This window comes from Pseudophryne corroboree, chromosome 4, assembly GCF_028390025.1.
Source record: "Pseudophryne corroboree isolate aPseCor3 chromosome 4, aPseCor3.hap2, whole genome shotgun sequence".
Classification (NCBI taxonomy): domain Eukaryota; kingdom Metazoa; phylum Chordata; class Amphibia; order Anura; family Myobatrachidae; genus Pseudophryne; species Pseudophryne corroboree.
Window position 1 is genome coordinate 748,605,346 of NC_086447.1, and position 26,799 is coordinate 748,632,144.

A 26,799-nucleotide genomic window follows, 5' to 3' on the forward strand; every position below is an offset into this window, starting at 1 on the left:
GTGTGTGCGGATCCCAGGCATAGTGCAAGCAGCATGTGCGGGTGAAGAAGTCACCGGGCTCCGCCAGCAGCTTCCCCATGAGGCAGTCATTTTGTTAGGTAGGAAGACAATATTTATGAGAAGGCAGACTATGCACTTACTATGATACAAAAAAAAGGGTGATACTGTAATGTATACAAAAAACGGCGCAAGGGGAATGCTGCCTATGGAGAACACTGACCCAAATTTGGATTTCACCTTTTATCCAACAACAAATACAACATAGAAAGGGGAACGGGTCAGTTAAATCCTTTGGCGCATGGGAAAGGAAAAAAAAAAAGGACCTATGGATATGGTTCAAACTACTTCCCTAAGTCTATTTCGACAAAACTTGAAGAAAATTATCTGCGTACCCCCACTCACACTGTGTGGGAGTAAGACGTATCCATAAAGGTATCTTTTTCTTTCAATCGTAAACCAATATCACAAATGTCCAGACCTTATATCAAAAGGCAATCCGAAGTGTGGCAATAAAGAAACAGAGTATCATACCCCAACTCACACGAGAAGAAACTTGATGACTCCTATCAAGGTATCTTTAAATATTCAATGTAGCTCTTAGTATGACTCCTCAGCACCCGATGGTCTCATAGGATTGAAAAGATAAAACAGACATACAATGTGTAGTATTGCAAGTGGCCCCACTTTTATATATGATGACATAAGATGCGGGTAACCTACACCATAATAGTGTCATGTGTCTGTGTCACAATTGCTAGGTGCACTTGTACATCTACCCTTCACCGTGGTAAAAATGAAGCCAAAGCGTACCCCTGACTCACACAGTGAATACTGGGGTAACTCCTCTCAAGGTATCTTTATAACACCAACCACATCTATTTGGCGTACCCCAACTCACGGATGAAGGTGTAGACTGATTCTCATCTGGGTTTCTTTACTGTCTTGGTGTTTTTCTCAACCATTGAACAATTGGACTAAAAAACTCTTCTTATTCCATGCAATCCACAATATGATTTATTGTTCCAAGAAAAATTACACCAATCAGATAAAACATGTGCAAATTTGCAAGCATACAAATAAAAATAAAAGTATAAAATAATGTCCACAAGTCTTTCAATGGTTAATACCAAAAAAATTAAGTTTTAACCAAGATAAAAAAATCCAAAAAATCCAAAATGAACTCCAGTACAGTCTATTAAAAAGAGATTAGTGGCTACTCACACCGCTGTGTGAGTAGCCACTAATCTCTTTTTAATAGAATGTACTGGAGTTCATTCTGGATTTTTTTTCTTTTTTTATCTTGGTTAAAACTTTATTTTTTTGGTATTAACCATTGAAAGACTTGTGGACATTATTTTATACTTTTATTTTTATGCTTGCAAATTTGCACGTTTTATCTGATTGGTGTAATTTTTCTTGGAACAATAAACCATATTGTGGATTGCATGGAATAAGAAGAGTTTTTTAGTCCAATTGTTCAATGGTTGAGAAAAACACCAAGACAGTAAAGAAACCCAGATGAGAATCAGTCTACACCTTCATCCGTGAGTTGGGGTACGCCAAATAGATGTGGTTGGTGTTATAAAGATACCTTGATAGGAGTTACCCCAGTATTCACTGTGTGAGTCAGGGGTACGCTTTGGCTTCATTTTTACCACGATGAAGGGTAGATGTACAAGTGCACCTAGCAATTGTGACACAGACACATGACACTATTATGGTGTAGGTTACCCGCATCTTATGTCATCATATATAAAAGTGGGGCCACTTGCAATACTACACATTGTATGTCTGTTTTATCTTTTCAATCCTATGAGACCATCGGGTGCTGAGGAGTCATACTAAGAGCTACATTGAATATTTAAAGATACCTTGATAGGAGTCATCAAGTTTCTTCTCGTGTGAGTTGGGGTATGATACTCTGTTTCTTTATTGCCACACTTCGGATTGCCTTTTGATATAAGGTCTGGACATTTGTGATATTGGTTTACGATTGAAAGAAAAAGATACCTTTATGGATACGTCTTACTCCCACACAGTGTGAGTGGGGGTACGCAGATAATTTTCTTCAAGTTTTGTCGAAATAGACTTAGGGAAGTAATTTGAACCATATCCATAGGTCCTTTTTTTTTCCTTTCCCATGCGCCAAAGGATTTAACTGACCCGTTCCCCTTTCTATGCATTTACAATAAACAAGTGACATCACTGAGACAAGAGTAATTCTCAATGTTAAAACAGCTGCCTCTCCTGTATATAATCAACAGTTAATGATAATGATCACATTTACAATCTCAAGTTTAAAGAACATCACAATGAATCATAGTATGCTTGGCCAACGTGCAAGACAGGTTCTTTATACGAGGGTTATGCAATAAGTTTGCGGATGTGCAGGGCATAGGTAGAGTAGAAACAATCTGTCTGGCTGTGAATTGTAATCTCTAAATAAAGTTCTTTTGAAATGTCAAGAGACAGAACCATATATAAGCTGCACTGCACACCTAAGAAGTCAGCATGTTCACTTCCTTCACAAGATCAACAGAGGCCGCTGAAGAGCCATGATCTTCTTCGACCAAAAGAGTATTCTGCAACAGCAGAAAAGTTTTTAACCGACTGCGAGTTGCTTTTGGGGAGGAAGCGCCATCCTGAGCCACTGTGTTTGGGTGGTTTGCAGAATTTCGGCATTGGAAACTGGTCCCTGGAAGATGAGGAGAGCTGTGGCTAACCTGTGTCCACCATCATCAAGGATAACGTTGCTGCCTTGCGGGCCCCATAGTTGAGGTGGACGCCACGGTGACCATGGTCAAGTTAGAGAAGGGGATAGGGATCTCATCAGGATCCATTGGTCATCCGCCATACAGTCCAGACCTGGCCCCCCGCAACTTCTTTGTGTTGTCACAAATCAAGTACAAAATGACCAGAAGGTGCAGTGGAGATCTTCATTCAGAATATAGAAGACATACACCTGCTTTGGATTGGTCCACCTTCTTCACCAAGTGGTTTGAGCGTGTGCAACTTTGTATAGACTCCTCTGGCAAATACTTTTTTAAAAAATGTTATAATTTATAATTTAACAAAAAACGGCTGTGCAGTATACCAGGGAAAAAAGAAAGAGAGCCGACGTGTATAAGAATTAATTTAATAACCATATGTACTCAAAAAAATGAGCAGATTAAAATAATTAGCAGCAAACTATACTGATAAACCACACCTTAATTAATGCATATAGAACAGGTATCACAGTTAATGGAGTAACTCGTCCTGATTAACTGAATGAATGTCCGCAATCACTGAGAGAAAGTTCCACTCATATGTCCACTTAGGAGCAATGTGTAGCAGAGCGGTCCCAGACGTAGCACATAATTATCGTCACCAAGCTAGGTGGAAAGAAATATAATAAATACCTCTCCTGTGGGCTGGTCCACAACCGGGCGTCCCCGGTTGTAAGTCCTGCATTGCCCACTGATGCTGAGCAGCGAGAAGGTAGATGGGGCCGACGGGCTGATATGTTGAATGAATGCCGCGTGTTGATTTATGCGGCTGACGGAGGTGTGCAGAGCGGTACACAGGCACGTTCAATCACTGCAGTTAGCTTCTAATGCAGATACCTGTGTCAAGGTGTGTTAGGGAGGCAGGATTCTAACGCGTTTCGTCACGTATCACGTGACTATCAAAGGTATACGTGACGAAACGCGTTAGCTTCCCGCCTCCCTAACACACCTTGACACAGTTATCTGCATTAGGAGCTAACTGCAGTGATCGAACGTGCCTGTGTACCGCTCTGCACACCTCCGTCAGCCGCATCAATCAACACGCGGCATTCATTCAACATATCAGCCCGTCGCCCCATCTACCTTCTCGCTGCTCAGCATCAGTGGGCAATGCAGGACTTATAACCGGGGACGCCCGGTTGTGGACCAGCCCACAGGAGAGGTATTCATTATATTTCTTTCCACCTAGCTTGGTGACGATAATTCTGTGCTACATATGGGACCGCTCTGCTGCACATTGCTCCTAAGTGGACATATGAGTGGAACTTTCTCTCAGTGATTGCGGACATCCATTCAGTTAATCAGGACGAGTTACTCCATTAACTGTGATACCTGTTGTATATGCATTAATTAAGGTGTGGTTTATCAATACAGTTTGCTGCTAATTATTTTAATCTGCTCATTTTTTTGAGTACATATGGTTATTAAATTAATTCTTATACACGTCGGCTCTCTTTCTTTTTTCCCTGGTATACTGCGCAGCCATTTTTTGATTAAATTCTAAACTATCTGACACCCACTTAGTGTTCACGGCCGCGCAAATTATCAGGGGAATTATTAATTATTTATTATTTTTCATTACTCTAGTCTATTTTAGAGGCGCTTGGCAAGCAGTTATTTGTTTTCTCCTAAAAAAATGTCATGTTCACTTTGTTTGAAAATAGAATACTTTTTGTGCATCCGGAAACTTACTGCACACTCCTCGTATCAGTACAGATCTATCTTAAAAATAAGATTTTACTCACCGGTAAATCTATTTCTCGTAGTCCGTAGTGGATGCTGGGACTCCGTAAGGACCATGGGGAATAGCGGCTCCGCAGGAGACTGGGCACAACTAAAGAAAGCTTTAGGACTACCTGGTGTGCACTGGCTCCTCCCTCTATGACCCTCCTCCAGACCTCAGTTAGGATACTGTGCCCGGAAGAGCTGACACAATAAGGAAGGATTTTGAATCCCGGGTAAGACTCATACCAGCCACACCAATCACACCGTATAACTCGTGATACTATACCCAGTTAACAGTATGAATAATAACTGAGCCTCTCAACAGATGGCTCAACAATAACCCTTTTGTTAAACAATAACTATATACAAATATTGCAGACAATCCGCACTTGGGATGGGCGCACAGCATCCACTACGGACTACGAGAAATAGATTTACCGGTGAGTAAAATCTTATTTTCTCTGACGTCCTAAGTGGATGCTGGGACTCCGTAAGGACCATGGGGATTATACCAAAGCTCCCAAACGGGCGGGAGAGTGCGGATGACTCTGCAGCACCGAATGAGCAAACTCAAGGTCCTCCTCAGCCAGGGTATCAAATTTGTAGAATTTTGCAAAAGTGTTAGACCCTGACCAAGTAGCAGCTCGGCAAAGTTGTAAAGCCGAGACCCCTCGGGCAGCCGCCCAAGAAGAGCCCACCTTCCTCGTGGAATGGGCTTTTACAGATTTAGGAAGCGGCAGTCCAGCTGCAGAATGCGCAAGCTGAATTGTGCTACAGATCCAGCGAGCAATAGTCTGCTTCGAAGCAGGAGCACCCATCTTGTTGGGTGCATACAGGATAAATAGCGAGTCAGTTTTCCTGACTCCAGCCGTCCTGGAAACATATATTTTCAAGGCCCTGACTACGTCCAGTAACTTGGAATCCTCCAAGTCCCTAGTAGCCGCAGGCACCACAATAGGTTGGTTCAAATGAAAAGCCGATACCACCTTAGGGAGAAACTGGGGACGAGTCCTCAATTCTGACCTATCCATATGGAAAATCAGATAAGGGCTTTTACATGACAAAGCCGCCAATTCTGACACACGCCTGGCCGAAGCCAAGGCCAACAGCATGACCACTTTCCACGTGAGATATTTCAAATCCACGGTTTTAAGTGGCTCAAACCAATGTGACTTTAGGAAATCCAACACCACGTTGAGATCCCAAGGTGCCACTGGAGGCACAAAAGGGGTCTGAATATGCAGCACTCCCTTAACAAATGTCTGAACTTCAGGCAGTGAAGCCAGTTCTTTCTGGAAGAAAATCGACAGAGCCGAAATCTGGACTTTAATGGAACCCAATTTTAGGCCCATAGTCACCCCTGACTGTAGGAAGTGCAGAAATCGACCCAGCTGAAATTCCTCCGTTGGGGCCTTCCTGGCCTCACACCACGCAACATATTTTCGCCATATGCGGTGATAATGATTTGCGGTTACATCTTTCCTGGCTTTAATCAGCATAGGAATTACTTCCTCCGGAATGCCCTTTTCTTTTAGGATCCGGTGTTCAACCGCCATGCCGTCAAACGCAGCCGCGGTAAGTCTTGGAACAGACAGGGCCCCTGCTGCAGCAGGTCCTGTCTGAGCGGCAGAGGCCATGGGTCCTCTGAGATAATTTCTTGAAGTTCTGGGTACCAAGCTCTTCTTGGCCAATCCGGAACCACGAGTATAGTTCTTACTCCACTCCTTCGTATTATTCTCAGTACCTTGGGTATGAGAGGCAGAGGAGGGAACACATAAACCGACTGGTACACCCACGGTGTCACTAGAGCGTCCACAGCTATCGCCTGAGGGTCCCTTGACCTGGCGCAATATCTTTCTAGCTTTTTGTTGAGGCGGGACGCCATCATGTCCACCTGTGGCCTTTCCCAATGGTTTACAATCATTTTGAAGACTTCTGGATGAAGTCCCCACTCTCCCGGGTGGAGGTCGTGCCTGCTGAGGAAGTCTGCTTCCCAGTTGTCCACTCCCGGAATTAACACTGCTGACAGTGCTAACACGTGATTTTCCGCCCATCGGAGAATCCTTGTGGCTTCTGCCATCGCCATCCTGCTTCTTGTGCCGCCATATCGGTTTACATGGGCGACCGCCGTGATGTTGTCTGACTGAATCAGTACCGGCTGGTTTTGAAGCAGGGGTCTTGCTTGACTTAGGGCATTGTAAATGGCCCTCAGTTCCAGAATATTTATGTGTAGGGAAATCTCCTGGTTTGACCATAGTCCCTGGAAGTTTCTTCCCTGTGTGACTGCCCTCCAGCCTCGAAGGCTGGCGTCCGTGGTTACCAGGACCCAGTCCTGTATGCCGAATCTGCGGCCCTCTTGAAGATGAGCACTCTGCAGCCACCACAGCAGAGACACCCTGGTCCTTGGAGACAGGGTTATCAGCCGATGCATCTGAAGATGCGATCCGGACCACTTGTCCAACAGGTCCCACTGAAAGGTCCTTGCATGGAACCTGGCGAATGGAATTGCTTCGTAGGAAGCTACCATTTTTCCCAGGACTCGCGTGCAGTGATGCAGGTAAGCATCCTTGATGTCCAGTGATACCATGTAATCCCCCTCGTCCAGGCTTGAAATAACCGCCCTGCGTGATTCCATCTTGAACTTGAATTTTTTTATATATGTGTTCAAGGATTTCAAATTTCAAATGGGTCTCACCGAACCGTCCGGTTTCTGTACCACAAACATTGTGGAATAGTAACCCCGTCCTTGTTGAAGGAGGGGCACCTTGACTATCACCTACTGGGAATACAGCTTGTGAATTACCTCTAGCACAGCCTCCCTGTCTGAGGAAGTTGTTGGCAAGGCAGATTTGAGGAAACGGCGAGGGGGAGACGTCTCGAATTCCAGCTTGTACCCCTGAGATACCACTTGAAGAATCCAGGGATCTACCCGTGAGCGAGCCCACTGATTGCTGAAATTCTTGAGACGGGCCCCCACCGTACCTGGCTCCGCCTGTGGAGCCCCAGCGTCATGCAGTGGACTTAGAGGAAGCGGGGGGAGGACTTTTGTTCCTGGGAACTGGCTGTATGCTGTAGCTTTTTCCCTCTACCTCTGCTTCTGGGCAGAAAGGACGCGCCTTTAACCCGCTTGCCCTTATGGGGCCGAAAGGACTGTACCTGATAATACGGTGCTTTCTTTGGCTGTGAGGGAACATGGGGTAAAAATGCTGACTTCCCAGCTGTTGCTGTGGAAACGAGGTCCGAGAGACCATCCTCGAACAACTCCTCACCCTTATAAGGCAAAACTTCCATGTGCCTTTTAGAATCTGCATCACCTGTCCACTGCCGAGTCCATAACCCTCTCCTGGCAGAAATGGACATTGCACTTATTTTAGATGCCAGCCGGCAAATATCCCTCTGTGCATCTCTCATGTATAAGACTGCGTCTTTTATATGCTCTATGGTTAGCAATATAGTGTCCTTGTCTAGGGTATCAATATTTTCCGACAGGGAATCTGACCACGTAGCTGCAGCACTGCACATCCATACTGAAGCAATAGCTAGTCTCAGTATAATACCTGTGTGTGTATATACAGACTTCAGTATAGCCTCTTGCTTCCTATCAGCAGGCTCCTTTAGGGCGGCCGTATCCAGAGACGGTAGTGCCACCTTATTTGACATGCGTGTGAGCGCTTTATCCACCCTAGGGGATGTTTCCCAATGTGACCTATCCTCTGGCGGGAAAGGGTACGTCATTAGTAACCTTTTAGAAATTACTAGTTTCCTATCGGGGGAAGCCCACGCTTCTTCACACACTTCATTTAATTCCTCAGATGGGGGAAAAACCACTGGTAGTTTTTTCTCTCCAAACATAATACCCTTTTTTGTGGTACCTGGGGTAATATCAGAAATGTGCAACACATTTTTCCTTGCCTCAATCATGTAACGTGTGGCCCTATTGGAAGTTACATTAGTCTCATCGTCGTCGACACTGGAGTCAGTATCCGTGTCGACATCTGTGTCTGCCATCTGAGCTAGCAGGCATTTTAGAGCCCCTGATGGCTTTTGAGACGCCTGGGCAGGCACGGGCTGAGAAGCCGGCTGTCCCATATTTGGTATGTCGTCAAACCTTTTATGTAAGGAGTTGACACTTTCACGTAATTCCTTCCATAAGTCCATCCACTCAGGTGTCGGCCCCGCAGGGGGTGACATCACATTTATCGGCATCTGCTCCGCCTCCACATAAGCCTCCTCATCAAACATGTCGACACAGCCGTACCGACACACCGCACACACACAGGGAATGCTCTGACAGAGGACAGGACCCCACAAAGCCCTTTGGGGAGACAGAGAGAGAGTATGCCAGCACACACCAGAGCGCTATATAACACAGGGATGAACACTATAACTGAGTGATTTTCCCTTATAGCTGCTTATATATATACTACTGCGCCAAAATTTAGTGCCCCCCCTCTCTTTTTTACCCTTTGTAGTCTTGAAACTGCAGGGGAGAGCCTGGGAGCGATCCTTCCAGCGGAGCTGTGAGGGAAAAATGGCGCCAGTGTGCTGAGGGAGATAGCCCCGCCCCTTTTTCGGCGGACTTCTCCCGCTTTTTTCTGGATCTCTGGCAGGGGTATTTTTCACATATATAGCCTCTAGGACTATATATTGTGATTTTTTATGCCAGCCAAGGTGTTAATATTGCTGCTCAGGGCGCCCCCCCCAGCGCCCTGCACCCATCAGTGACCAAAGTGTGAGGTGTGCATGAGGAGCAATGGCGCACAGCTGCAGTGCTGTGCACTACCTTGTTGAAGACCGAAGTCTTCTGCCGCCGATTTTCAGGACCATCTTCTTGCTTCTGGCTCTGTAAGGGGGGCGGCGGCGCGGCTCCGGGACAGGACGATCGAGGTCGGGCCCTGTGTTCGATCCCTCTGGAGCTAATGGTGTCTAGTAGCCTAAAAAGCCCAAGCTAGCTGCAAGCAGGTAGGTTCGCTTCTTCTCCCCTTAGTCCCTCGTAGCAGTGAGTCTGTTGCCAGCAGATCTCACTGAAAATAAAAAAAACTAAAATTATACTTTCTTTTCTAGGAGCTCAGGAGAGCCCATAGTGTGCATCCAGCTCAGCCGGGCACAAGATTCTAACTGAGGTCTGGAGGGGGGTCATAGAGGGAGGAGCCAGTGCACACCAGGTAGTCCTAAAGCTTTCTTTAGTTGTGCCCAGTCTCCTGCAGAGCCGCTATTCCCCATGGTCCTTACGGAGTCCCAGCATCCACTTAGGACGTCAGAGAAACTATATTTAATTTCTCTTTTGTATGAAATTAGGTACTGTAATGATTCTTATGTTGACCATAAGAAACAAAAGGCTTATAAAGAATTATCACTTTGAATCGGTTATAAAAAAAAGTATTGTAAGTCACATTATATATATATATATATATATATATATATATATATATATATATATATATATATATATATATATTTATTTTATTTTTTAATAAAATTTTAGAAATAAGAAATAATAAACACATGGTAGAAGATTACCTATTGCACACAGTTATCTATTTTGGTCTACTCTGCTATAAGGCATCTGTAAACAATCAGGGTATTATTCGATTATTTCATAAAATCTTCCTAAACGGGCACAAATTTTCACGTAATATACTATTGCAATTAGAACAATTTAAATATCAACCTGAGCGCCCTCTGGTGGTGGTAGGCGACGTCCAGGAATAGGTGGAACAGGAGAGCCACATTCTTGGCAGAATCGGGCAAATGGGTCAGATGGGCGAGAGGCTAAGCAGTGAGCACACCTAAAATGTAATTGTAAAGTCAGGAGTGAGTTTACCCGCTACACATGAAATATCACATTATCTCATAAGATGGCAAACTGCCATATAAAGCATACTTACCTACATTTTAATTTATCCTTTCCGGGAGAAGCCCGGAGAGGAGACGCAGCAAGTGTCGACGGGGACGGACTGTGACATCACTAAGCCCCGCCCCCGCATCGGGAAATGCCGCGATTCGCGGGTCCGCAGGAAGGGGGTGGGGATAAAATGACGCGATTTGGGTCATTTTAACCCCTTCTCCACCCGACGGACCCGCGAATGCGGGAGGTTATCTCTCATCCTGCTCGCATCACTAGGGTGCGAGCAGGATGCGGGAGACCTGCCCACTCTTCCGGGGGTGCGGGGGGCTACCCCAAAAAACGGGAGCCTCCCGCAGCTTCCGGGAGAGTAGGTAAGTGTGATATAAAGAATACAGAGACTCTATGGAATGGGAAAGGTTTCAGCATAGCAAAATTTGTCATAAATCAGATTTTGTGACAGAACAGACCATTTTGCAGGAGAGCGAAGTTGTAGAGACATAGGGGTCTATACATGAAGCGGTGAAAATAGTGGAGAAGTTGCCCATGGCAACCAATCAGCTGCTACGTGTAATTTTGTAGAATGCACTTGATAAATGCACTTTAATGCTGATTGGTTGCCACGAACAACTTCTCCACTAGCTCACTTCTCAACTCTTTTCAGTGCTTCAGGAATAGACCCCATACTGATAAACTTTGCTCTATTTCACTGCTCTGCACAATGCCGTTCCGCACTGTATTGGTAAATTCATATATCATGCAGGTGCTGACAGGAGGGAACAGTCTTGTATTAACAGTACTCCAGGGGAGAGGGATTGGGGACAGAGATAAGGGAGACTGGCAGCAGGGAAGGGGGGGCGGGGGAGGGCAGGGACAGAGATTAGAGAGACTGACATCAGGAACATAGATGAGAAAATAATATGGGGGTGGGGGAGGGTGAGAGGGACAGAGAGGGAAACCGTGGCGGATGAGGGGGGACAGATACAAAAAGACAAAGGCAGGAGTGAGGGGGAGAGAGATGAGAGATAAGGGGGGATCTCAGGGGGGCAAAGATGAGATGCAGGAAGATGGGGGTTGAGGGGGAGAAAAAAGAGTGGCAGGTAAAAAAGGGACTGAGGGGGACAGAAAATAAGAATTTACTTACCGATAATTCTATTTCTCGTAGTCCGTAGTGGATGCTGGGGACTCCGTCAGGACCATGGGGAATAGCGGGCTCCGCAGGAGACAGGGCACATCTAAAAAGCTTTTTAGGTCACATGGTGTGTACTGGCTCCTCCCCCTATGACCCTCCTCCAAGCCTCAGTTAGGTACTGTGCCCGGACGAGCGTACACAATAAGGAAGGATCTTGAATCCCGGGTAAGACTCATACCAGCCACACCAATCACACCAAACAACTTGTGATCTGAACCCAGTTAACAGTATGATAACAAAACGAAGTAGCCTCTGAAAAAATGGCTCACAACAATAGTAATAACCCGATTTTTGTAACAATAACTATGTACAAGCATTGCAGACAATCCGCACTTGGGATGGGCGCCCAGCATCCACTACGGACTACGAGAAATAGAATTATCGGTAAGTAAATTCTTATTTTCTCTAACGTCCTAGTGGATGCTGGGGACTCCGTCAGGACCATGGGGATTATACCAAAGCTCCCAAACGGGCGGGAGAGTGCGGATGACTCTGCAGCACCGAATGAGAGAACTCCAGGTCCTCTTTAGCCAGAGTATCAAATTTGTAAAATTTTACAAACGTGTTCTCCCCTGACCACGTAGCTGCTCGGCAAAGTTATAATGCCGAGACTCCTCGGGCAGCCGCCCAGGATGAGGCCACCTTCCTTGTGGAATGGGCATCTACATATTTCGGCTGTGGCAGGCCTGCCACAGAATGTGCAAGCTGAATTGTACTACAAATCTAGCGTGCAATAGACTGCTTAGAAGCAGGAGCACCCAGCTTGTTGGGTGCATACAATATAAACAGCAAGTCAGACTTTCTGACTCCAGCCGTCCTAACTATATATATATATATATATATATATATATATATATATATATATATATATATTTTTAGGGCCCTGACAACGTCTAGTAACTTGGAGTTCTCCAAGTCCCCAGTAGCCGCAGGCACCACAATAGGTTGTTTCAGGTGACAACGCTGACACCCCTTTAGGAAGAAACTGGAGACGAGTCCCAGTTCTGCCCTGTTCAAATGGAAAATTCTAATATGGGCTTTTGTAAAACAAAACCGCCCATTCTTTTTGACAATCGCCTGGCCGAGGCCAGGACTAACAACATGGTCACTTTCCATGCGAGATATTGGTCAACAGCATGGTCACTTTCCATGTGAGATATTTCAAATCCACAGATTTGAGCGGTTCAAACCAATATGATTTTAAGGAATCCCAACACTATGTTGAGATCTCACGGTGCCCCTAGAGGCACAAAAGAACTGTATATGGAATACACCCTTTACAATCTGGACTTCAGGAACTGAAGTCAATTTTTTCTGGAAGAAAATCTACAGGGCCGAAATTTAAATCTTAATGAACCCCAATTTGAGACTCAAAACACTCCTGTTTTCAGGAAGTGCAGAATCGACCTAGTTGAATTTCCTTCGTGGAGCCTTCCTGGCCTTACCCACGCAACATATTTTCACCACATGTGGTGATGACGTTGTGCGGTCACCTCCTTCCTGGCTTTGACCAAGGTAGGTATGACCTCTTACGGAATGCCTTTTTCCCTTCAGAATCCGGTATTCAACCGCCATGCCGTCAAACGCAGCCGCGGTAATTCTTGGAAAAGACATGGTACTTGCTGAAGCAAGTCCCTTCTTAGCTCCCCAGGCCCTTAGTCCTCTGTGAGCATCTCTTGAAGCTCCGGGTACCAAGTCCCTCTTGGCCCATCCGGAGCCACTAGTATAGTTCATACTCCTCTATGTCTTATAATTCTCAATACCTTGGTTATGAGAAACAGAGGAGGGAACCCATACACTGACTGGTACACCCACGGTGTTACCAGAACATCCACAGCTATCGCCTGAAGGTCTCATGACCTGGCGGAATACCTGTCCCGTTTTTCGGGCGGGACGCTATCATGTCCACCTTTGGTCTTTGCCAACGGTCCACAATCATGCTGAAAAACTTCCCTATGAAGTTTCCACTCTCCCGGGTGGAGGTCATGCCTGCTGAGGAAGTCTGCTTCCCAGTCGTCCACTCCCGGAAAGAACACTGCTGACAGTGCTATCACATGATTTTCCGCCTAGCGAAAAATCCTTGCAGTTTTGTCACTGCCCTCCTGCTTCTTGTGCCGCCCTTTCTGTTTACGTGGGCGACTGCCGTGATGTTATCCCACTGGATCAATACCGGCTGACCTTGAAGCAGAGGTCTTGCTAAGTTTAGAGCCTTATAAATTTGCTCTAAGCTTATTTATGCAGAGAGAATTCTCCAGACTTAATCACACTTCCCTGGAAATTTTTTCCCTGTGTGACTGTTCTCCAGCCTCTCAGGCTGGCCTCCGTGGTCACCGGCATCCAATCCTGAATGCCAAATCTGTGGCCCTCTAGAAGATGAGCACTCTGTAATCACCACAGGAGAGACACCCTTGTCCTTGGATATAGGGTTATCCGCTGATGCATCTGAGGATGCGATCCGGACCATTTGTCCAGCAGATCCCACCGAAGAGTTCTTGCGGGAAATCTGCCGAATGGAATTGCTTCGTAATAAGCCACCATTTTTACCAGGACTCTTGTGCAATGATGCACTGACACTTTTCCTGGTTTTAGGAGGATCCCGATTAGCTCGGAGAACTCCCTGGCTTTCTCCACTGGGAGAAACACGTTTTTCTGGACTGTGTCCAGAATCATCCCTATGAACAGTAGACGTGTCATCGGAAAAAGCTGCGATTTTGGAATATTTAGAATCCACTCGTGCTGACGTAGAACTACTTAAGATAGTGCTACTCCGACCTCCAACTGTTCTCTGGACCTTGCCCTTATCAGGAAAGCGTCCATGTTTCCTTTTAAGAAAAATCATCATTCCGGCCATTACCTTGGTAAAGACCCGGGGCGCCGTGGACAACCCAAACGGCAGCGTCTGAACTGATAGTGACAGTTCTGTACCAGGAACCTGAAGTACCCTTGGTGAGAAGGGCAAATTTGGACCTGTAGGTAAGCGTCCCTGATATCCAGTGACACCATATCGTCCCCTTCTTCCTGGTTCGCTATCACTGCTCTGAGTGACTCCATCTTGATTTGAACGCTTGTATGTAAGTGTTCAAATATTTCAGATCTCACCGAGCCGGTTGGCTTCAGTACCACAATATAGTGTGGGATACTACCCCCTTCCATGTTGTAAGAGGGGTACTTTGATTATCACCTGCTGGGAATACAGCCTGTGAATTGTGTGAGGGGGAGATGTCTCGAATTTCCAATGTACACCTGGGATACTACATGTAGGATCCCGGAGTTCCCTTGCGAGTGAGCCCCCTGCGTACTGAAACTCTTGAGATGACCCCCTACCGCACCTGAGTCCGCTTGTACGGCCCCAGCGTTATGCTGCGGACTTGGCAGAAGCTGTGAGGGGCTTCTGTTCCTGGGAATGGGCTGCTTGCTGCAGTCTTCTTCCCTTTCCTCTACCCCTGGGCAGATATGACTGGCCTTTGCCCGCCTGCCCCTATGGGGACGAAAGGACTGAGACTGAAAAGACTGTGTCCTTTTTTGCCGATATGTGATTCGGGGTAACAAAAAGTGGATTTTTCAGCTGTTGCCATGGCCACCAGGTCCGATGGACCGCCCCTTTATACGGCAATACTTCCACATGCCGTCTGGAATCTGCCTCACCTGACCACTGTCGTGTCTTCGTCTGGCAGATATGTAAATCACATTTACTCTTGATGCCAGAATGCAAATATCCCTCTGCGCATCACGCATATATAGAAATGCATCCTTAAAATGCTCTATAGTCAATAAAATCTTGTCCCTGTCAAGGGTATCAAAATTTTCAGTCAGGAAATCCGACCAAGCCCCCTCAGCGCTGCACATCCAGGCTGAGGCGATTGCTGGTCGTAGTATAACACCAGTATGTGTGTATATACTGTCATGATATTTTTCAGCTTCCTATCAGCTGGCTTCTTGAGGGCGGCCGTATCTAGAGACGGTAACGCCATGTTTTTATAAGCGTGTGAGCGCCTTATCCACCCTAAGGTGTGTTTCCCAACTCGCCCTTACTTCTGGCGGGAAAGGGTATACCGCCCATAACTTTCTATCGGAGGAACCCCACGTATCATCACACACTTCATTTAATTTATCTGATTCAGGCAAAACTACAAGTAGTTTATTCACACCCTACAAAATACCCTTATTTGTGGTACTTGTAGTATCAGAAATATGTAACAGCTCCTTCATTGCCCTTAACATGTAACTCGTGGCCCTAAAGGAAAATTACGTATGTTTCTTCACCGTCGACACTGGGGTCAGTGTCCATGTCTGTGTCTGTCGACCGACTGAGGTAAATGGGCGTTTTTACAAGCCCCTGACGGTGTCTGAGACGCCTGGACCGGTACTAATTTGTCCGCCGGCCATCTCATGTCGTCAACCGTCTTGCAGCGTGTTGACATTATCACGTAATTCCATAAGTAGACCATCCATTCCGGTGTCGACTCCCTAGAGAGTGACATCAACATTACAGGCAATTTGCTCCGCCTCCTCACCAACATTTTCCTCATACATGTCGACACACACGTACCGACATACAGCACACACACAGGGAATGCTCTGATAGAGGACAGGACCCACTAGCCCTTTGGGGAGACAGAGGGAGAGTTTGCCAGCACACACCAAAAGCGCTATAATGTATATAACAACCCTAGAAGGTGTTGTTTCTATATATGCGCTCTTAATATATCATTATATCGCCAATTTATGCCCCCCTTCTCTTTTAACCCTGTTTCTGTAGTGCAGTGCAGGGGAGAGTGGGAGCCTTCCTCACCAGCGGAGCTGATCAGGAAAATGGCGCTGAGTGCTGAGGAGAATAAGCTCCGCCCCCTTTTCGGCGGGCTTTTCCTCCCGGTTTTTTAATAACTGGCCTGGGTTAAAATACATACATATAGCCTTAATGGCTATATGTGATGTATTTATTTGCCAAATAGGTATTTATATTGCTGCCCAGGGCGCCCCCAGCAGCGCCCTGCACCCTCCGTGACCGTGTCAGTGAGCCGTGTGACAACAATGGCGCACAGCTGCAGTGCTGTGCGCTACCTCTCTGAAGACTGTGAAGTCTTCTGCCGCCTGTTTCCGGACCTCCGTTCCGCCGTCTTTCTTCAGCGTCTGTAAGGGGGATCGGCGGCGCGGCTCCGGGACGAACCCCAGGCTGACCTGTGTTCCGACTCCCTCTGGAGCTCAGTGTCCAGTAGCCTAAGACTTCAATCCTCCTGCACGCAGGTGAGTTGCCAGTCTCTCCCCTAAGTCCCTCGTTGCAGTGATCCTGTCGCCAGCAGGAATCACTGATTAGAAACCTAAAAAAAAACTTTACTAAATAGCTCCTTAAGAGAGCCATCCAGTTTGCACCCTTCTCGGACGGGCACAAAAACCTAACTGAGGCTTGGAGGAGGGTCATAGGGGGAGGAGCCAGTACACACCATGTGACCTAAAAAGCTTTTTAGATGTGCCCTGTCTCCTGCGGAGCCCGCTATTCCCCATGGTCCTGACGGAGTCCCCAGCATCCACTAGGACGTTAGAGAAATGAGAGACAATGAGAGAGGAAAAAAGGGAGGCAGAGATGATGAGATATGGGAACACACACAGAATGCGGGCTACAACCCGACGTACGATGGGTTCAAAATAGTAGTCCTTACATAACCATACAAAAGTGATACAATCTACATTTTGGTATTCTACTTCCACCTAGTGGTGAATTTCTAAAAATGCAGCCAAAAGGGACAGCAGTATACGTGAAAGGTCTTCTATTTAACCAGCTTTCATCCCATAAGAAGGGAATTCTAAATTGATTACACATCATATTGAAACTTCTTGTAATAATAATGCCATAGCGTGATTTTGCATGGCATACTACACTTTATTATATTTCATTTTTAATTTAGACCTAAGAATGTTGATGCTAATGTGTTGACACGTTGATAGCATTTGGTGAAAGCAACAATACTGAAATGTCCCCTAATGTACAGAATAATTAAAATAATGAAAGATCAGTGCAAATATATAATGCTGATTTATAGTGGAAATTACAGATGACTTAGGAACCCTGCATCTATGATTAGGGAGCACAGGTTTATGACGTTCTGACAGCACTAATATGTTCCTCTCTCCCTGCTGGGCACCACTTACACATGGCAGTAGAGGATTACAGCTGCTTTGTCAGCTCTCTGCTGACCTTGCCCTTTAATAGGAAGCCCTCTCCCCAGCTACTCTGTCACCAAGACATTCTGGAAGAACAAACCAGCCTGATTTCTAGAAATGGTGTGGGTGTGCTTACTCGAAAACATAATTATCAGGGTATAACACATCGCTTGTCAGTTATATAGGGACAACAGAGGTGACAAAGTTGCTGCTTCAAGATCCTATTACTTCATTACTTAGATCCCACCCTGCTGGTTTTCACTGTTACAGTAATCATTAGCTCACTCTAGCTTGTTCTGGGTCTGGTTCTAGAATTTATGGTGTGAACTAGAAAAGATGTTTTCGGCAGCATGAACTGTTAACTCGCAACCCTCTTTACATGTTCTATAACCAGCCCAACACTAGTCAGCCTGAGCTGGGGACCCCGCATTGGGATATTACCCATTATAATGATAAACAGCTCCCAGACTGGTAGCTCAGTTTGACCACTGTCCATTCTAGTATGGAGGTTAGAAATAAAAACACCAACATATGTAAAGTCAGACAAACAAGATCCTGGTGCTTAACCCAACCACTGACCAACAAGGTCAAACTTGGATAACATCCATCCATTTAGTTCTAATTTTTTTCTATCTTGGAAGTTGCTTAGGGGCCACAAAAGCTACAGCCAGTTGCCCAATATAGCTACATACAGTACTACTGTATGTCAGTAAAGGGGATGTAGTTATGTGACCGGTGGTCAGGAGACCAACCCGTCAGTAAATGTGGTATTTAAGGGTACATTTACTAATAATCAATCTGGGTCGATTTTTAGTCGCTGATTGGTCGATTTTTGTTTCTCAGGGTCTAAATTCCACATTTACTAACAAATTATTATTTATTTATTTTTTTAAACAATGTCAAAAATCATCAGTTAGTAAATGTGTGATTTAGACCCTTAAACGCAAAATCTATCAAAAATCGACCAAACATCGAATTTTAGTAAATATACCACAGTGTGTCTGACTCTGATGTATATAGTTACAGAGTGCTGCTAAAGCAGAGGTTCCCAAACTGTGTGCCGTGGCTCCCTGGGGTGCCTCGGGACACTTGCAGGGGTGCCCTGGGTTGGTGGTCCAGGACCAATTCAAATTATTCATGGTCAATATAATAGGCAAAACCAGTGCTGGTGGCTGCCAGTCATAAAATATGTGGCCAAACAGAAGCAAATCTTGTCCCTCACCACACAACTGACCCTAAGGATGACATATAAACGTGATCTACTTAATGTAATATTTCTTTCTAAATTTCTCAATAAGAAATTTTTGGCCTAGGGGTGCCGTGAAAAAAATTCTGATATTCTAGGGCACCGTGATTCAAAAAAGTTTGGAAACCACTGTGCTAAAGTAAAGAATTCTGAGTCAGTTTGCTCACAACAGGTGTGGATTCTATACTGATCAGTCTATTGTTTCCCGCAGATAACCCCAGCAAAGCTGTAATTCAAGCAAACACCAGAGTGGTCTTATTGTAACTGATTTCTATCAGCCCAGAAGTGAGGACCTGCTCTGCACAAATAGAGGAAACATTGTAAAGTTTCCTTTACATTAGTGCTAGTGTGCCTTAAAGATTTCAGAAGATAGAAGTACTAGAATAAATTTAGCCGTGATTAAATGGGAACTAGCTGATAAGCTACATAGAGACAAAAGGACAAGGATACATCAACTATTGTATGCACAACACGCACTTTTACACTATTTAGGGCAGGAGCGAGATCTGTGTATTCCAATGAATAAACATGAATTCTCATTAGAGCTGCAATGTAGAGACAGATACTCCACAGCGCGTTTGTTGTCCAATTAGAAAAATGTGTATTATTTGCAGAGGAACCCCATAACACATATGCATACATCCATATAAAGAGCTTTTTGTATCTTTGACTTATGCCTCCTGGTATGAGTGGCCTAATTGCCCATGGTGAGAGATACAAACATAGACACATAGCAGCGCGGTCTGCACTTACTTCAGGAAGTCCGTTTCCCTCTGGATTCTCATGCTCTGGGTACTGGTCAGACTCTTCCTAACAATTGGGTCTGCTGTATCTTTCAGCTACAAGAAAGAATACATTTTACAGATATAAACTGCAGAAGTTCCTCCCTTCATATAAAACAAATATATTTATGGGCCTATTCATCATCAGTAATGGGCCTAATACATATGCGGAAATGCAAGTTTTATGTAACAGGCCTATTTCTTATTAGGTGCCCGATGAGGCCGCCTAGTATTCAGCAAATTCCAAAAAGTGCCTCAGGTCACACATGCGCAGTCAGCCAGAACATCTCTGTTAGTGATCACTGCTACTTCTGTGGGGGACAGCTGCTTTTTGGAGCAGATGTCCCCACACCAGACAATACTTAATTGCTCCGGTATTTAAGTATCCACCGCCACAACTTGCAGATGGCCCCCGTTGATAAATGGGCCCATTAGAAACAGTTGTTTTCACACTGAATTGCTTTGAGCAGACATACGTAGGTGTCATAAAAAAAAAATAGTATGGTTTCCATTACAGAGAGAGGAAGCGCACTGTAAGTGTCACTATCACAATGAGAGCCATGCATTAAAGGGATTTATGTGGTACTACTGAAAAAACTGAACGATGAGAATTCACTGCACAGTCCCAGTCTGCACAATACCTGAGATCTCTGGGTCTGAGGCACAGACATTGGTTCCTCTCCATGGATGGGCTTCCCTAGGCGACTATTCATAAATCTTGGTCCGGTCAATGACCTGTGGCTGGTTCTCCCATCTATTTCATGACCTGAAAAAAATAAACAGATATTTAGGAACACAGGGGCAGATGTATTAACCTGGAGAAGGCAAAAGGAAGTGATAAAGCAGTGATAAGTGCAAGGTGATAAACACACCAGCCAGTCAGATCCTAACTGTCAATTTGCATATTGAAGTTGATTGTCTGGTGCGGTTATCACCTTGCACTTATCACTGGTTTATCACTTCCTTATGCCTTCTCCAGGACCAATCAGACACTGTACAAATGGAAAGCGTCAGCATCCTATTTCCTGAAAGCAAAGTGACTTTACATTTTATATTTAATTAACAACTACATTACAGCTTATTTAGATTAAGAGTTTCTGAAGTTTAGGTTCTGCAGTTTTAAGTTTTTCTGTAGTTTTATTAGTATTTTATAAGAATACAATGAGAGAGACTTCCGCTTCCAGCGCCCATGTGAGGAGAAGCTGATCACTGCAGCTCTCCTACACCCTCGGTAACCGGAGCCCACAGAGCCGCCCCCTTGCAGCGTTTTTCTGCACCCAGCGCACACCAGCTGTGGGAGAGTACTGGGGACTGGATGGACAAGTTTCTGTCCTCCCCCATGCCTCCTAAAACCCAGAGATCGCGGTCAGAAAAACGGCCAGGGGAGTCCAAGATGGCCACCGCGCCCAGCTCACAAACAGGCCTGCAGGCAGTGCTAAACAGGCTTCTGCATCACAAATTCGTCCCTCAGGTGAGCCAAACCGTTCCCCTGACTCTCCAGTGACATATTCAGACGTGGTGAGAACTGTCAGAGATGCTATGGAGTCTATTATGGAGGCTCATGCTTCCAAAATGCTGCAAGCAGTGAAAGATCTTAAGTCACAGCTCAAGCAATTATCTAAGACTGTCATTACTAATGAACACAGGTTGGAGGAGACTTTTCAGGATGTTGGTGACCTCAAGCACAAATATGATGAACTGCAGAAATCACATTACCAGCTGCTTAAAATGATCTTGAAAATTATTCAAGGAGATCAAATCTTAGAGTGCTGGGGCTTCCTGAATCACTGCGGGGTCTTGACTTGATTACTTTCCTGCAAACATCTTTCCTTGATTTATTACATATACAAGATGAATGCTTGGGTTTAGTCATTGAGAGAGCCCATAGACTGGGCCCCCCACGCTCTTCACCGAACAGCAGACCTCGGGTAGTCATTTTCAAGTGTTTGAACTTTGTCCACAAGGAGGCGATATGGACGGCATACAGACAGCACAGGAATTTACAATGGGAGGGTAGCCGTTTGGCTATTTTTTAGGATTACTCCGCGGAGCTTTTTCCTGCCAGACTGCGTCTCTTTGAGGGTACTTCCTTTAAGGATTTTACTAATTTGGCTGATGCGGAGGCTTACGTCTTAGAAACATAGAATTTGACGGCAGATAAGAACCACTTGGCCCATCTAGTCTGCCCCTTTTTATCCTTTAGGTAATCTCAACCCTTTTTGAACCTTAATTCTTTGTAAGGATTCTTTATCTTGGAGGCTACAGAGGCCGACGACATCTCTTCTCCGACTGATGACGCTCCAGACCGGAATGGCTGAGTATAACTCTGGAACTCTTACTTATCTCCTGCGCTGATTTCAAGGATGCCTGATTGAATGTGGGCTGCTGCAGGTGTTCATTTAACCAGTTGGGATCCTGGCCCTATGCAGCTGTTTGTTCTGCTTGAACTTTGTTGGACGTACCTTGATCATTATATTTTTTTTCTGATATGTTATTCTCCCCACACTGCTTATTTCTATATTGTGGGGTTCATTCTATATGTCTTTTCTCATAATGCTCTGTGTGCTCTGATGTTTTGTTATTTTATTATTACTATTATCCCGCCCCCCCACCCCCCACCCCCTTCTAGTTCTCAGGTTCTTATTTTGCTTGCTGGCACTTCAGCTGTCTAGTGCAGCTTCTGTGCTTGCTTGCTTGAACCGGTTGCTGTGATTGCTCTGAAGGTATGATTGTCCTCCGCAGGACTTTCTTCCACTGTGTTGTTGTTATGTTCTCTGTTTTCTGTATGTTCTTATCCCCCTTTTTCCTCTTTCTTCTTTTTGTCCCCTCACCCTCATTCCCATATGTCTCAACCCCTGTATGTTCTATGTTTTCCTATTAGCAGATACTGGTGTTGTTGTTATCTCATATGCTCGACGCATATTTATTCAGCAGCATATTTTCATTTACCTGGAGAGTGTTGCTTACCCTATACCTTTAATACATGGTCTTTATATTGGCACGTGGAATGTGGGAGGCATCAACTCTCCTGCTAAACGCATAAAGATTTTACTCTATCTTCAAAAAGTGGGAATTGATGTCTTCATTCAGGAGTCCCACCTTATGCCAAAAGAGGTGGTCAAACTAAACACTATGCGCTGGTCTTTGGTGGCCTTTTCCTCCTTTTCTTCTGATTATTTTGACTAGACACACAGTCCCTATTTCTGTCCATGCAGTACTAGATGATGCCCTGGGTCGCTACGCAATTCACGCTAGATACTTCTCGGTTCCTACTGTGCAATATTTATGCTCCCAATCAGAGGCGGAACTACCGGCAGTGCAAGCAGTGCACTGCACTGGGGCCCGCCTCTGCCCAGGGGCCCAAGCATGTAATGAGTCAAACTGACTCATTACATGCCGCTGTGCGCTGCGGGCAACCGCTGCCCGCAGCGCACAGCCGCCCGGAGATGAGAGGAGCAGCGGTACGGACGGGGGAAGGAGGAGGAGGGAGGTGAAGGAGGGAGCCGCAGCAGCGCTTTGTTACTGGTGGAGGCGCTGCTGCCCCTCTGCTTCCCTATAGGCTGTCTTCCGAGAACAGCCTATAGGGAAGCAGAGGGGCAGCAGCAGCAGCGCCTCCACCAGTAACACAGCGCTGCTGCGGCTCCCTCCTTCACCTCCGTCCACCACCTCCTCTACTGCCCGGGAATCGTCTGACGCGGCTGCACCGAGGAGCCTGAGCCGGCGGAGAGGGTAAGTATAATTCTTCTTTCTTTCTTTTTCTTTCCTTCTTTCTTTCTTGGGCCTGCCTGCCGCTACGTGTAAAAAAGGGGGACTGCCTGCCGCTATGTGTAAAAAGGGGAATCAGCCTGCCGTAATGTGTAAAAAGGGGGGACTGCCTGACGTAATGTGTAAAAAGGGGGAATCAGCCTGCCGCAATGTGTAAAAATGGGGGACTGCCTGCCGCTATGTGTAAAAAGGGGTAATCTGCCTGCCGTAATGTGTAAAAAGGGGGACTGCCTGCCGCAATGTGTAAAAATGGGGAATCTGCCTGCCGTAATGTGTAAAAAGGGGGACTGCCTGCCGCAATGTGTAAAAATGGGGAATCTGCCTGCTGCTATGTGTAAAAAGGAGGAATCTGCCTGCCGTAATGTGTAAAAATGGGGACGCTGTCTGCCGTAATGTGTAACAAGGGCACGCTGTCTGCCGTAATGTGTAAAAAGGGGATGCTGTCTGCCGTTATGTGTAAAAAGTGTACGCTGTCTGCCGCTATGTGTAACAAGGGCACGCTGTCTGCCGTTATGTGTAAAAAGTGTACGCTGTCTGCCGCTATGTGTAACAAGGGCACGCGGTCTGCCGTTATGTGTAAAAAGGGCACGCTGTCTGCTGATATGTGTAAAAAGGGCACGCTGTCTGCCGTTATGTGTAAAAAGTGCACGCTGTCTGCTGTAATGTGTAAAAAGAGGAATCTGTTCGCTGTAAGGTGTAAAAGGGTCTCTACCTGGTGTAGTGGTGCTACTGTGCGGCGTAATTTGAATAATGGAGACTACTGTGTTGGTATTATTTTGTGGCCACACCCCTTCCCCACGAAGCCACGCCACTATGTATTTTTGCGCGCGCCTACGCCGCGCACTGCCCCTGTTTTGCATGCAGGGGTGGGGCTCCGATGCCGTTTCTTGCACACAGTGCTAAAATGTATAGTTACGGCACTGTTGCTAGGTATCCACTTCCCTGAGCAGGTCCCCCTCACCAGATCCTCTCCAGGGGTTAGGGGGTGGACTTGGATGGGATGTGCAATTCCGCCACTGCTCCCAATCATTACTCCAAGCAGTTTTATTCACATGTTATTACTAAACTACTTAACTATACTGAGATTCCTATTATCCTTGGTGGAGATTTTATTATATTTTCCTCCACGACTATGGATAAATCTCCTCCCCCCTCCCCGTACCTCTCCCTCGATGCCTAGGGATGGTATCCCTTATATCTGCTCCCAACTGTCCTTGGTAGATGTGTGGCGCGCTTGCTACCCGTTGGAAAGGGAATTTACGTGTCTCTCAGCTGCGCATCACACATTGTCGAGGATTGATTATTTGCTGCTTTCTGAATCCCTTTTTTCTAAGGTGGCTGATTTATATTTGAAGATATCTGTATCTCTGACCATGTCTTATGCTGGATGAAACTGGTACTTAAATCTGAAAGGGCCCCTTTTCGTTCCTGGCACTCCCCATCTCATTTAAGTAACTCTCTAAAGTTTCGTTCTTCACTAGACGCAGCGTGGCTAGATTAAGATACACATAATGGAGAGACTTTACGTGATAATCCTGCTCTGTATTGGCAGGCGTCTAAATCGGTTGTCAGAAGATACATCATATCTTATATTAAAAATAGGGATTTTTGTTTACTTACCGTAAAATCTCTTTCTCTGATTCCATCTGGGGGACGCTGCGCACTTACTAATGGGTTAGAGTGTGTGGGATTGGGAGTTTGGCACAGAACCTATAAAAAACTAACTCCTCCCCCCTCTAACCCCTCCCATCTACTTCCTGCTCAGCAGATTACCTCAGTTAACGTTTAGCAAAGCCGGAAGAGGCAGAACAGAATATATATACGGGAGGGATCGCAGCGTCCCCCAGATGGAATCAGAGAAAGAGATTTTACGGTAAGTAAACAAAAATCCCTATTTCTCTTTCATCCATCTGGGGGACGCTGCGCACTTACTAATGGGATTTCCCAAAGCAAGCTAATTAGAGGAGGGAGACACAGACGACATAGCAGTCTGCAAACTTTGATGCCTAACAGAGGCAGTCTCCAAACCAAAAGTATGAAAAACCGAAGAATTTCGTGAAGGTATGTACGGACGACTAGGTCGTCGCTCTACGCAGTTGCTCGACGAATACACCACTGTGAACAGCCCAAGAGGCTCCAACAGGTCGAGTCGAATGAGCCCCTAAGGAATCAGGAACAGGCAACGCCTAAGAAATCTAAGCCTGCTGAATAGCAGAATTAACCCAGCACATCACCCTGTTCTTATTGGCCAGCCAGCCACACTCGGGTGCAGCAAACAAACCCAACAAGGTAAGAGTTAAGGTTTGAACAACAACCAATAAGGCCAATTACCGACCCGCCCCGGACAAGCCTGGGACGACACAAGAAGCCCAATGTGCTGAAGGAGAGGAAAAACCAATACAACTTGTGGTTTGTAAGTAAAACCACCCTAACTGCATAAACCAAAACACTGTAAGAGAAAAGAAACCGCAACTCAACCAGAGTCCAGAGGCCGGAAAGGAGAAACAGGAGCCATTCTGGAAAGTAAATTCTAGAGCAGAACCCAGTCTGCTAAGATAAGAAGACAAAGTAGTTCTGACAACTGTGTTGTAGAAAAGATAAGAGGCGGAAAGGACTAAGAACTCCAGCTGAGTGACCGTTAAATACACACAAACGATGACAAGTGTTCTGGCACTGTGATTGGTCAGAGAGCCAGAAACGTAGTAGGGCTTGATGACATTGTTTTCCACAATCACGCCGTCAGCGGCAGAATAGACAAAATCCCGGTGATGACGTAAAGGTTGGGAGTGGAGAGCTGGCCGAAAAGGTACCCTGTAAGGAGCCCTGGTCACTCTGGGCCATAACATTGCAGAACAGAGTCAACAGGCAAATCCGAAGCGGATTAGGAAAACCGAAAGAGCCACTGGTCAAATGCGTTGAGGTACTCACTAGATGTTGCCAGAGGCAGAATAAATATGCTAGATGAAAGTGACAAGGAGCTGACACGGCGTCTACGATTGCCACAAGAGGATTCCCGAAACGATCACAGTACCAATGAAGCCCTGAGGTCTATGTCGGCTAGTTATAGACACACCAAAGCCAGAAATCCCTGTTGATTTCACATACTTTAAGGAAGAACAGCCTGAAGATTCAGGAAATCTGCTTCCCAGTTGCCCATTCTGGAACTGGAGATGACAGACACTGCCGGGATCCAAAATTCCGCCCTCTGCATATGTTAGATACTGTTCCGATGTCTCTCCAGCTACAAGTGTCACAGAACAATTGATATAGGTCACAGTGGATAGACCCTGTAGAAGACATTGAGCTGGAGTCAAGGC

At 45.8% G+C, this 26,799-nt stretch overlaps 1 protein-coding gene across 1 annotated transcript in view; it reads right to left on the minus strand.

Moving 5' to 3' along the window:
- The window catches only part of DZANK1 (double zinc ribbon and ankyrin repeat domains 1), a 172,427-nt gene that overhangs the window by 97,906 nt on the left and 47,722 nt on the right, over nt 1–26,799 (minus strand). The window contains exons 6-8 of the mRNA XM_063918148.1: nt 20,359–20,483; nt 19,689–19,774; nt 10,165–10,282 (exon numbers count right to left, since the gene is read on the minus strand). Of these exons, the coding sequence (XP_063774218.1) occupies nt 10,165–10,282; nt 19,689–19,774; nt 20,359–20,483 (329 nt within the window). The remainder of the gene's footprint in view (nt 1–10,164; nt 10,283–19,688; nt 19,775–20,358; nt 20,484–26,799) is intronic.